General features: G+C 40.0%; 1 protein-coding gene across 1 annotated transcript in view; it reads right to left on the bottom strand.

Moving 5' to 3' along the window:
- Positions 1–12824, bottom strand: part of clstn2a (calsyntenin 2a) — a 139119-nt gene that overhangs the window by 65506 nt on the left and 60789 nt on the right. Inside the window, exon 2 of the mRNA XM_029453535.1 lies at positions 7385–7507. Within this exon, the coding sequence (XP_029309395.1) occupies positions 7385–7507 (123 nt within the window). The remainder of the gene's footprint in view (positions 1–7384; positions 7508–12824) is intronic.

Here is a 12824-nt window from a genome sequence, read left to right as displayed (position 1 = left end):
TAAAGTGTTGTATCCCTTTTTCTGAACATCTTCACTTTTTGTGTCCATAGTATTATTGGAGGTTTTACACACAGACAAACACAGTAAACATGTAGTATAATAAAGCATACATTATAGCATAGTGTGGTGGTGATGGTGGTGTGCCCCTGAGCAAGGTAGGGAGACTGTCCCTGTAGTTAGTTCACTGTAAGTCGCCCTGGATAAGAGCGTCTGCTTGTCAAGCGATTAAAAAAATGAATCTAATTAATTCCAAGTTTGTGATTAATTCATCGCGATTAATCGCATATATCAATATTTGCTGTCGGAGCTCCGTTGGACAGGGGGGGGAGTGGGGGGTCTGTCGAAACTCCGTGCAAGGTGCTGTCGGAGCTCCGTGCTAGGCGCTGGGGCAAGGGCAAAGTCATGGACATCTAGGAGCACGATTAATCTGCGTTAATATTTTTGTTGCGTTATGTTTTCTGTGATTAATTAATCAAAATTAACGCGTTAATTCGACAGCCCTAATTATCACTTTAAAGTTGTTGCGGAAAATGTGTTAACATATTTGCCTATTTACACATCCAGCATACATAGATAGTAGCTTTCACTTTGGGACCTGTTCGTAGCAACCCAATGTAAGTCCAATATAGGAATAAGCGATAATTTGATATGATAATTGATCATCTTTGAATGGAATCGTATCGTGATCATATATCAAGATATAAATTAGATAATAACAAGGACATTCTAACTTACATTTCTGACAAAATCAGAAATATTGAAAAGTTTTAAAGGAATATCATAATTCAGTTCATAATAAAATGAGAAAATACTTTTGTCATGTCATTAATTCACACAGGAGTATACAAATATAGGCTTCACCATGTGGTTATTTTACATAAACTATGTATTTTTTGAATTACCAGATAACATGCTATATCGTGATAAACTGTATACTGTTATTGAGATATGAAATGACCTCTATCAGGATAGAAGATTGGCCATATCTCTCAGCCCTAGTCCAAATTTTTTTATTTTAGCTGTATCCATCAACTCCTGAGAGAAACATCTGGCTCAGAAGCTGCTAAAGGCTCCACTATGTTTACCAGCTGGTCACTAACTTTGTCCGTATTCCGTTTGGTGCTGGGCAGGAAGTGTACAATGAGTGAACCAGAGCCTTTCATTGAAAACAGCTGGCTGCTGCTGAACCAAAACTTTAAAGTTGCAGACCAGATAACCAAAACAAGGAGCTGAAAGACACTAAAAAGATTTGCAGAGTATAGGGGAACTGCAGAATCAGGCAATAATTCCTTGTGGGATCCTCACTATGAGCAACACAATTCACATTACACATAATAAATTGAGCGATTGCTCATTTAAAGCATAAATAGACAAGATGCTGACAAAATACAACAAGTTATTCATGCAGGTCTGCTAAAGTCGGTTGCAGCAGAGAGAAATCTGGTTTGCAGGTAGGTGTCAGCCCTCTAAAGAGCATACAGAATCTTTGATGTTCTGCAACCTTTTTATCTTGCAGACTTGCCTCACTATTACCTAACCACTAAGCACCCACTGCAGAAATGTAACAGCTACACAAAGGCAAAGAGGACGGAGAGACAGAAAGAGTACGACAGGCAAAGGGATATGTTCCCCTACACCTCTGGGCAGACAGACAAACACCTGCATGGTTTGATCAGACTGTCCCTTCAATACTCGCTTCTCCTTTGATGACACACACAACACACACACACACACACACACACACACACACACACACACACACACACACACACACACACACACACACCCGCACACACATACAATATCCCTATTTCCTTCCTCTAACTTTATTTCTCTCTTTCATCCCTTTTCCTAACATTATTTGTTTCTCACCTTCTTGTTTTGCTTCCACAACTTTGAAGTGTGTCACAGCTGCTGCTTTTTCGGGTTTAATTAGCACCTGTGCTTTTGTCACCTCAGTGCAGTTCCACTCTCAGGTAGTCACTGTCAGTAGATTGGGATTTGGCAAAGTGAAACAGACTATTGTTAGCATGTGAAGATGCTTAACACAGCCAACCCTATAGCAATGATTTGTGGTAAAATTGTTTGTTTCTCTTTTTTATTTACTCACATTTTCAATTCTGCTCTTAATGTCCTGTCTCTCTTTTTAGATTGTAATAATATGCCATCCTGCTGTTCCTGCGCAGATGGAAAATATTTGGCTGTTATTGTCTGTACAAAAGAAAAAGACGATACAATTTCATTAGGCAACAACACACCATTAGGCAGTGATGAGATCCTGTCTATCCACCTAGCAGTTTTAATTATGACTGGAGAACGTTTTGGAGAGCTATGAACCACTTCCTATTTGTGTCTTTATCCCAGCAACTGGCAAAAAAAATCATGTGAAAGTTTTCCTGACAGAACGGAAGGAATATCAAAGCATTTCACTCACAATTATTCAACCATCCATCAATGTGACTCAATAACAAGTCAGGTATTGGAAATAACGCATGCTCACATAATTCAAATAGCATGCATTTCATTACCAAAATCTTGCTCACCACTGGCTTTGAACTTATGATAATAATTCCTATGTTTCCCATATCATACGACAAGCAATAAATAGATTTGACTCTGTGCTTGGTATAAAAAAAGAAGAAGAAGAAGAAAATAGGATGATTGGCACTGACAAAAATGTAAATCACGTCTATTTGTTATTTGTTTTTCTCAGCAAAGTAACTTCAAGATGGAAGAAACTTTCCACAGAGGAAAACTATTTTTGCAATATACTGTACATTTATGTTGGCCTTTGACAGCTGTTATCTAACTGAAGTAAGATTGAGTTGTGACCCAGAAGTTTGGAGTATGAAAAAAATCTTGTTTAGCTAGAGTATTAAAATTCTGTTAATAAGTGGGCATTCAGATTGAGAATACAATAAAACAACACAGGGGCTGTGTTGGTGGGGATGTGTTGCTTCAAGCGAGACATCAAATACATGAGGTCCAGTTTCAGTAACAGATGCCAAAACAGTGCACAGCGTATTGAAATAATCTGCGACATAATTTTACAACTGTATCTATTTGTTGTGACAATTGGGAGGCAAACAGTGGAAATACAGTTTTCACGTCACTGGCCATTGGCAAACACAGCTCCGGACGATTTTGTGTAGTGGCAGAAGTTGAGCCCAGAACAACCCCATTCAATGGAATGCTAAGGCTGCAGAGGTAACGTCTGTCTGAACGAGGTTTAAATCATGTGCATCCCAAACATGCTTCCCTTTATACGTATATGGTGAAGATTGAAAAAAAATAGCCTAAAATTGACCACACTAAAGGGAGTTATTAATATTCCCTAAGAGTTACAGCCCAAACGGAAGTTGAATTTACAGGCTGTCGCAGCATTATAGCGTTTATAAGTGTCCGATATAACAGATACGCTTAAATTCTAATCAATACAGCTGTCTACACTGGCCACAAAATGTCTTTCACTTTACATAACTGCAGCTTAACCCTTCTTTTTAGGCTTCAAATGTTTTTCTTGCGACATACATGTACTACTGCAGTGATTGTGTATTGGACAGGTCTGAGCCTACAGCAGTACTGTGGCTGAAGACACTGACTGAGGACTGACGCTGCTGCTTTCGCTTTGCAGCCTGCGCAAAAGTGTTGTTGAACTGCTGGTGGACTTTATACACAATGCAGCTACTGCAAATCATTTTTTTAATAACATGTTTTAATGGCTTATGATTATGATAATGATGATGAGCTAGAACATATTTAACAAAGTATCAACAAAGCATTCATGCTCACACTCAAAACACAAGTTTAGGAACATAAACGGCAATAACTGGACTTACTGTAATAAATGCTGAGAATTATAGTTTACACAAACACATGCACACCTGTGTGTGAACACACGCAACGTAAACCAACCAATGAGAATAATCAAACATTTTCCGTGGCAGCTGGCTCTGATGACCCTCTCTTATTTTCATTGTCCATCTGTCGCTGCCATTTCTTTCTCTCAGCTATCCATTCTCGCTTTCCCTTCAATTTTTTCAACTACTTTTGTTCCTTCACCCAGTGTGAGTTCTACAGAGGAAACAATGTACCAGAGAACATTATCCTGGTACCGTGATGAATGGGGAGAATCTGTGCCTGTTGACTGTGGCCGCGAGATAAAGAATAAGCAAATGAAACTGCCTTCCTGCCTCGCAGCACCCTGGAGTCCACTGCCGCCATTCCTCATGCTAATTTGATTGAGAACGCTCGATCAGCACATACTCTTCGACCCACACACCTTTGCTCCAAGGGAGGTGTTGAGGCGGGGTGCATAGAGGAGGATAGAGGGCGCCATCATGGCATGCAGTAATAACAATTAATCTCCAGGATGCCTGTCTCAGCGTATAATGTTCAAATTCGGCCCACTGTGGGTAGTTTACATCAAAGTGAAATGTGGTACCGCAGGAGAGGGCAAGACAAAACGAAAGGAAGGAAAAGAGAAAAAGAATATATAGGTAAAAAGGGTAGGAAGTGAAGATGAGGGGATATTATTCAGAGAAGAATAAATGGCCAGTGGATGGGAGAAGGGAATATAGAACGAGGAGAGAAAAGTACAAGAGAGGCAAGTACTTAACAATCCTGGTCCATGTTCCCACACTTCAATTAATGTGGAGCCAGAAGGACAGTCTACTCCTTTCTGCAGTAAAACAAAACCGGGATTGATGAGAGTGTCTGTAATGCATAAGTGACTGCCTGTATATGGGCTCGCCGGGAGCAAAGTGTCGAGATAGAGAAGAGGAGGACGGATAGTTGGGTTGAGAAAGAAGGAATGTGGTATTATGTGTAGAGAAAGACACAAATGGAGGCACAGATTGAGATAAAGATTCGAGAAAATAGTTGGGACTCCAAGAAGAAGAGGCGGGGTACGTGTAAGTTTGTGCAAAACACAGGGAGAGCTGGAGCAGTAGACAATTGCAAAGGGAAATAAATTGGGACAGAGCTGCTCTTTTGATGGCCATTTATTCAGAGTCTCCTTGGTAGCGATTGTATGGGTTTCATTCATTAAACCGCAATGAAAAACAAAGAGAGAAATATCACCAGTCAGCAGCCAGTGCACAGTGCTGCCTTTTTCTCTCGGGCCATATTTCACCCAGTTTGACCTTCTCAAGTCAACAAACCAAGTGTTAATCATGGAGAAACACAATCAAAATGAATTTCCTCTTTTGTTTGGCTGCTCGCTGCAGCGTCATTAAACCTTCACTGCGTAGCTGCTTTGGTTTCTAGGAAAAGCTTTGAACTGTAAATGACTGTGGGTTGGTACTGCTCGATTAGAGAAACAATGTCAGTGGGGTATATCTTGACCATCTCCACCTTTGTGATATAAATAAAAGATGAATTAAGGTGCTATTTTTGCGTTATATATTCTGCATCTGTAACTAAATCTTCCTAGACCCCTCCAAAGGATCATTCAATCTTCATATACAGTACATCTACATAAGCCACAGCATTTGGGTTACACTGCACAGTATGTGTACAATACAGGTCTGTTAAAAGAAAAAGCAGAACAAAAGTGCCTTCGACATGGATCCAGGCTGTTTCACACTCCTCAAGGTCAGCTGTGTATACCCATTATTTACAGAACAGCTCACACGTAACATTAGAACACACTACGTTTTGACTGTGTCATTAGAACAAAAACACACACACAAAAAGGGAAAACAGAGGGAGAAAAATCGCTGAGTATCAGTTTTTCATGGTTGTCAGCGCTGGGATTAATGGGAGCCATTTCACCATAATGAGCTGTTAAGCGTTAGCTGCCAAAGAGCCTCTTCGTTTGCCTTTGAGTCTCAGAATACTTTGTCCAATTATAAAAGCTCTCTCTGTCTCTCTCCTCTCTGTCACCGTCAGCTCTGCTGTACCTGTGTGACGGCTGTCGGATTCCAGCTCTTGTTAGACAACATAATCAGCAGCTGAAACAATCATCTGTAGATGAGGTTCATAATGAAGTCATACTTCCTGTTATTAAACATGTTCCTGTTTAGTCACTATAACGCTCCCAGCACCCGGTTTAATGGAAACCACTATGGGCTGTGTGCCATATTTGCCTCCAACATGAGAAGCACTTACACGTTAAACGAACAAGTGAAGTGCTGGAATTTTTTTCATGGACTTTTCAGGGGTTCTCAAAAAGCCACAGTGAGTTCTCAGTAACCAAAGTTTAAGTGAATGCAGAGCATTTATGAATCTAATACTACCATTAAATACTGCTCAAGGGTACGTCCCCAGGTCAAGGTCCCCTACTTTTGCTATTAATGGCATTCTAATACATTTCTAAAGACTTATAAAGATTTAGCAAATCATTTATGAAGTCAGAACATAATAAATTAATGGTTCTGTGGCTAGGACCAAAACAAAGTGCTACATCATTGAAATGTATGATACGCAGGCTTGGACACACATATACAACATATTGTCTCACTTCATTTTTTAATAAAAACTGTGCTTTGTAACTGTTTAATATCGTAGACACGCTTGTAAAACAGCTCCAAAGTGTCAAATTAAGAGTTAGGCTCAAAAATGAACATTGTCATCATGCTGACAAGGCTCAGGAATATATTCTTCCACTCTTGAAAACAATCTGTTACTCTTGTTAAATTCAATTCAGCAGCAAGAAAAAGGATGACTCATGGCTTCAATTACAGCCGCTGTGAATAGATCCGTCAGGGGGAGTGAAGAAGATGTATCTAAACTTGAAAACCTGACAAGGTTATGAAAATAAATGCATTTTTATAAACCTTAGTAAGCTTCCTCAATCTAACTAAAAACTCCTGCTATTGTGAATTTAAACTACGTCAAACACAGACCACAAGTTTAATATAAAAGAACAGCACTTAAGTTAGAAGGGTCATGTGGTGTGTTATTTTTTAGAAGGTTTAAATGTAGCCCTAGGTGGATTGTGTATATTCACAACAGTTGAGATCTATTTACAGTAAACACAAACATACTGATAATCCAGTCCACTACAGGAACAAAAACCTGTGAGTAATTCCATACAATGATGAGAAGAGCATTCTTTTCCTTGTAAAAAAAGAAAGAAAACTATTTGTTTTGCACTGCTAAGGGAGATAAATGGAATTCAGTCTCCATGACAAATGGTGATTACAGACAACTGTTGGATCATCTGTTTTTGTCTCGTGGTGTGAAGTTGCCACAGTTTCCTGCACAAAGTGCTGAAGCTTTCTTATCTCGGTACCAAAGTGTGTGTGAGAGATAAGGTTCTTTTGGAAGAATGGTTATACTTTCTGGGTGTCTATGGATACAGTACAGCAGATGTTTTTTCTGTGTGTGTGTGTGTGTGTGTGTGTGTGTGTGTGTGTGTGTGTGTATTTGTTTTTCCTACCAGCATAGGGGACCGGGGCGTCCTTGTCTAGAGCTACCAGCGGAGGGTCCAGCAGCACCGTGTCCATGTTCTCTGTGATCACGCCATGGTAGGATGTTTCTATCCATGGCTTGTGCTTGTTGACTGTGGGAGAAAAGGAAATGCACATTTCAGTTTACAGCACTATTGTAAGGATTGTTCTCAGTCCCTGAGAATGACAAAACAGAAAGATTCAGACTTTTTAAAGACATTATGTTGTGATCATGTTTGTGATTGATCTCTAAGGTTTTTACAGATGACACACAAACTAAAGGCCCTGTCACACGTATTCTGGCGTATATGGAAATTAGCATATACAACGTATATGAACGTATACAGAGCCTATTGATAGCCTATCACTTACTTATACAAAACGAATCAGAGCGTATGGCCAACATATTTGACGAATGCCCAACGGATGCATAATGTATTCCTAGCGTATTGGCCCTGTCACACAGATCCGTATGGCGGAAACGGATGCCGGCGTATACAAAATATCGGCGATACGCTGGGGTACGTTGTTGAACGCTGAGGGTGTGAAATTTTTTTGAGCATGTTCAAAAACTTTCCCCGGCCTCAGCGTGACAGGGCCTTAATGGAGGTCCGGGGGTGAACATTGTGGGGAAAATAATTATTGATGTCTGTTGTAGCTTTACATCTATGATTGTCTTGCTTTTAAAATGGCTTTGTGGTTCTCTGTAGTGCACTAACAACACAATTCCTCAGGTTTTAGAAAAGAAAATGCTTTAACATTAGTATTCCCACTTGTCTTTTCCCCATTTTCTTTCCAGTTTGTATTGACTGTGTACACACCTTGTCTCTAATACCGCTCTGTTGGCCTGGGGAGGTTGAAGACAGCTGCATGTCTCACCAATGGCTACGCTGCCAGTTGTGCTCGATGGGCACTTTACACCACAGTCAAAGGCTGAACAAGGTCTTTGCAGCAAAACTTTTAAATTCTAACACCTTGACTTAGTTGGGAAAACAACAGCAGGCCAGAACATATTTCAAAACCTTGTTTTATCTATAAACACTTATTTTTAGTGAGAGTTTCTATAATCTTAAACCAGACGTACTACAAGAAACCACATCCAACTCACTTGGTGGTGGAGGAAGGGTAAAGATGTAGAGGTCAAACACAATCATCCTTCTCTACAGAGCATTCTCGTTTGTTTCTTTTTCTCTCCTCCCCTCTCTCTTTGTTTCTGCCTCCATGCTAGTGTTTTACAACATGGAGAGTGCAACCACCATGTGATTGAAAGGCCAGTAGGATGAGCTGGAGATTAACGTAGATCAGCATCACACATCAGTTAATCACACTGAAAATTAAACTTGCTGACACTGTTTCCTCACGGCAGGACCGGCGTACAAGCCGCAAGAATGTGTATGTGCACTTTTGAGTGCACACACACACACACATTTCTCTAGTGTACAAGTGTGACTCTCTGCAGAGACCTGGGATGTCAACTTGACCTTTCAATCCACTGAAGAGGAACGCTTTGTCTCATGCCAATGAGCAGATGACATGTCCAGCTGGCAGAGATTTAAAATGCATCAAACTGTTCCTAAAACTTTCGCACAGCTTTTCATCTGTTTGGACACATTTCAGTAGTTTTGTGCTACTATTCCATTTTCTCCCTGCTTTTCACCATACTGAGTTGAGAGAACAGGGTCAAAGTAAAAAAATAAAAAACAGGAAACACGTGCTAGGCCTGTTTAAAAGAAACACATTATTTTAAAAAGCAATAAAGAAAACATTGTGAATGAAAAAATAAATAAACTTGGCAAGCTATTGTTAACGGGGAAAAGCCCATTTTCATTGGTTTGTATTTGTTTTATTGACAAAAAATACAATATGCTGACACACTTGACTTCTACTCTCGCCCTGCAGAGACAGAGTAGATTACAGGGAGTGAGAAAGAACCACAAGGGAAGACATTATTCATACTGGGAGTCTCCTCTCATGCTCATGCAGGAGACAGAAAGCACTGCAGCAGACTCTGCTCTGCTGGAAAGTGGAGAGAGGAGAGTGGAGGTCTGTTTTGAGGTGGTGTTCACGCATCTTTACACCAGAAATATTTAACATGCAATCAAGGAAAGTCAGTGCATTAAACAGTACACACATTTGTATGGCGTGTTGTAGGTTCAGCTTCACCCTTATACAGTAATTGCGGCTTTCTTTTTTTGAATTTCTCTTCTGTGTTGGTAAAAATTTCCACTCAAAAGCAGATGTGAAATGAACTGAAACAATATCATAAAGAGACTCTTCAAAACCAAGACAATATTAGACTGCGGCGCTACAGTGACTATAAAACAAGACTATAAAAATGGGCATTATTTAATTGGGTCTTCATTTCTATGTGCTTGCAATTGCCAAAAATAAATATATGAATCATGTTCACATAGCATTTCATTTACAATTGAAGATGTCTTCAATAATAGCAGCCCACAGCTAGTGCAGTTTACTCATGGATGGCAGCTTCAATTTCTGTCTCATGGTCTTACATTTATCCCAAACAAATAGGGTGGAGGTTGAGGAAGCAGAGCTGTGACTCTTTAAAGGTAGTCTAACATAGGAACTATTTTGTAGAAAGAGCACACATCAGACCATGGAAATGGGCTATTTCCAAAATGGCTTTCATGACATGCAGTACTGTAAAGTCATTAATGGTGCGTTCAAAGCGTTCATCCTCGACATCGTTGTACTGAACCGCAGCAATGCAACAAAAAATGTGGTAAACTTGCATGTAAAGAGAAAGAACTTCAGCCAGGAGCAGCTGCCGTGACAAAGCCAGCCCTGCTGCCAAATACAGCATGAAGCAGGGACTACAGCCATGCTAGCGGCTCTTTGAGTCTATACTAAATGCTAACATACTCAAGATGACAACGCTGATGTGTAGCAGGTATAATGTTTAACTTGTTCACAATCTTATTTATGCATGCTAGCATGCTATTTAGCGCAAAACAAAAAGTACAGCTGAAGCTGATGGTCATTCATTTTGAAGGAATTGGGTCTTAAACCAAAATATTGGACAAATTATAAAATTGCTTATGACTATGGCGCTAGAGGTAAAGTCAGATGATTACCAAAGTTATCACCATGTGGTGTACAGAAATTTCTTAGCAATCGATCCAATAGTTGTTATAGACATGTTTTACTCAAAACCACAAATGTCAACATTACTTCGGTACTAGAGGAAGACCTTAGTCGCTGGGGACCATGACTCCCTGTAAAAAATTAGATGGCAATCCATCTGACTGTTGTTGAGATATTAGGGTCTGGACTGAGCAACCGACAGAAAGACATCACAATCCATAGAGCCATGCTGCATGGCTAATAAAAAACTACAGTTGTAGCATGTTGTTCCTCATAATTAATGTTACAAGTGTCATTGTCTGCAATATGCAAGGCGTCCTCAGCCATTTCCTAAGGAACATCTGCAGCCATTACAGCATCAGGATGCACATTATGGAGGACTAATTCACTTAGCAGATGAAACAGTCTAAAAGTGGCTCTAGTATAGCACTGCATACAATCTGAATTGACAGTAATATGAAAACAGAAATCCAGAAACGAGATTTGCTTTCCTGTAAATAACATTAATGCAGGGAATTGTCAACTCAAAATATCTGTTAGTGTCTTCCCCTGGGACTGAGGCCCATGAAAACATATTACTGTAGGGACACAGGCAGTTGATACTCTATATTTAATTTGGGTCCCAGCATATTCAAAGAGACAGGGCATTACTGTGCTATGTATTGACCAATTTAAGTCATGTCAAATACATTTCTTTAGGATTTATTTGATTACAATGATGTTGCAGTGGAATAGACGTAATCCCTCCACAGACTACACGTAACGCAAAATATCAATTATAACTAGAAGATGATGCAGAAATGGAAAGCTAAATAGATAAAGAGAACATCATACCATATTAAAGCAGAAACAGATAACGTTCCCCTCTAGGGTTTCCGGGTAGTTTTATTGGATCACTTTTCGTTTTCCTCAGAACTACCACCAACACAATACATACTGCATGTGTTTCCAAACAAACTGCGCAATGGAAACATTGATAACATATTTTCTTTACGTTGATTTTCATATGAACAAGAAGATCGGGAAATTTGAATAAACCCCAATGTCAGTGCTATGATAAAGGCAGAGTTAAACACCCAGTGGTAATAACAAGTAGGCATGTTTTGTTACTTACTGACCTAGCTTAGTAGAAAGAATGTTTTTTATCACGCTCCCTCTTTGCTTTCTGCTTTTGTTGAGATGTGAGGCGATTTTGTTGAGTTGCCTCAAAAGGCCCTCTGGAAGGCAGTGATGCAGTGTATATGTCTAGAACTTTTATTGTGAAAGGCACAACACAACCGCCGGCAGGCGAGGCTTATAGTGAGCCTATCCAAACAACAATGGTGTCATTATTCTACAAAAATTACATTTTGCAATCAACTTATACTTCATAATAATAAGGTAAAGCTCAAATGTTATCTATTGCCACTTTAATTAAAGTCTCTGAAAGTTTTGTTCCTCATTCTGAAAGTAAGAAAATTGCCTCCTCCAGATTTATCCCTAGACTTTGGAACAACCACGCATGTCTTTTCTGAGCATCAAAACTATCAAATTGGCAAAGGCTATTGGATAAGGAGGTAATACATCCATAAACCAGGCTTGCAACCTGCAACCTGCACAGAGAAACCAGTATAATGTGGGAGAAAACCTCTCAGCTTTTCATGCAAATTACATGAGGCACTTGACAATCTATTTAGAATTTATAGGTTCTCTAATACTGTGTAAATCATAAATATCCCTCACGAGGAGGAGAAAGTGAAATAATGTACACTATGCCCGTGATAAAAAATATGAGAGAGGAGGATAAGTGGATCATTGAGCTAAGAATAGAAAAAAGGGGAAAATGATCCCTCAGGGTGCATCAACATTTCAGTAATATAACAGAATAATGACAAAAACTCAGTGCTATTGAAAGGTGAGGGAGCAGAATGAGCATGTGCAAATCTATACTGACCTCTGAGTGCCCTGTTACACACACACACACACACATACATACACACACACACACACACACACACACACACACACACACACCCACACACCTACACACACACACGCGCACGCACACACACACACACACACACGCACGCACACACACACACATACACGCACGCACACACACACACACGCACACACACCTACACACACGCACGCACGCACACACACACACACACACACGCACGCACACACACACACACACACGCGCACACACACACACACACACACACACACACACACATGTCTTCTCACCCACTGAGTGTCCTCAGAAAGATACAGCTCTGCATTAATGTGTGACACAATATGTGTGACTGTGGACCTGCTTTGAGAAAATGCAGAAACAGAGGA

Source organism: Cottoperca gobio, chromosome 17 (genome assembly GCF_900634415.1).
Source record: "Cottoperca gobio chromosome 17, fCotGob3.1, whole genome shotgun sequence".
Taxonomy (NCBI): domain Eukaryota; kingdom Metazoa; phylum Chordata; class Actinopteri; order Perciformes; family Bovichtidae; genus Cottoperca; species Cottoperca gobio.
Note: the sequence above shows the minus strand (reverse complement) of the source record. Positions and strands in the feature narration are given on the sequence as shown.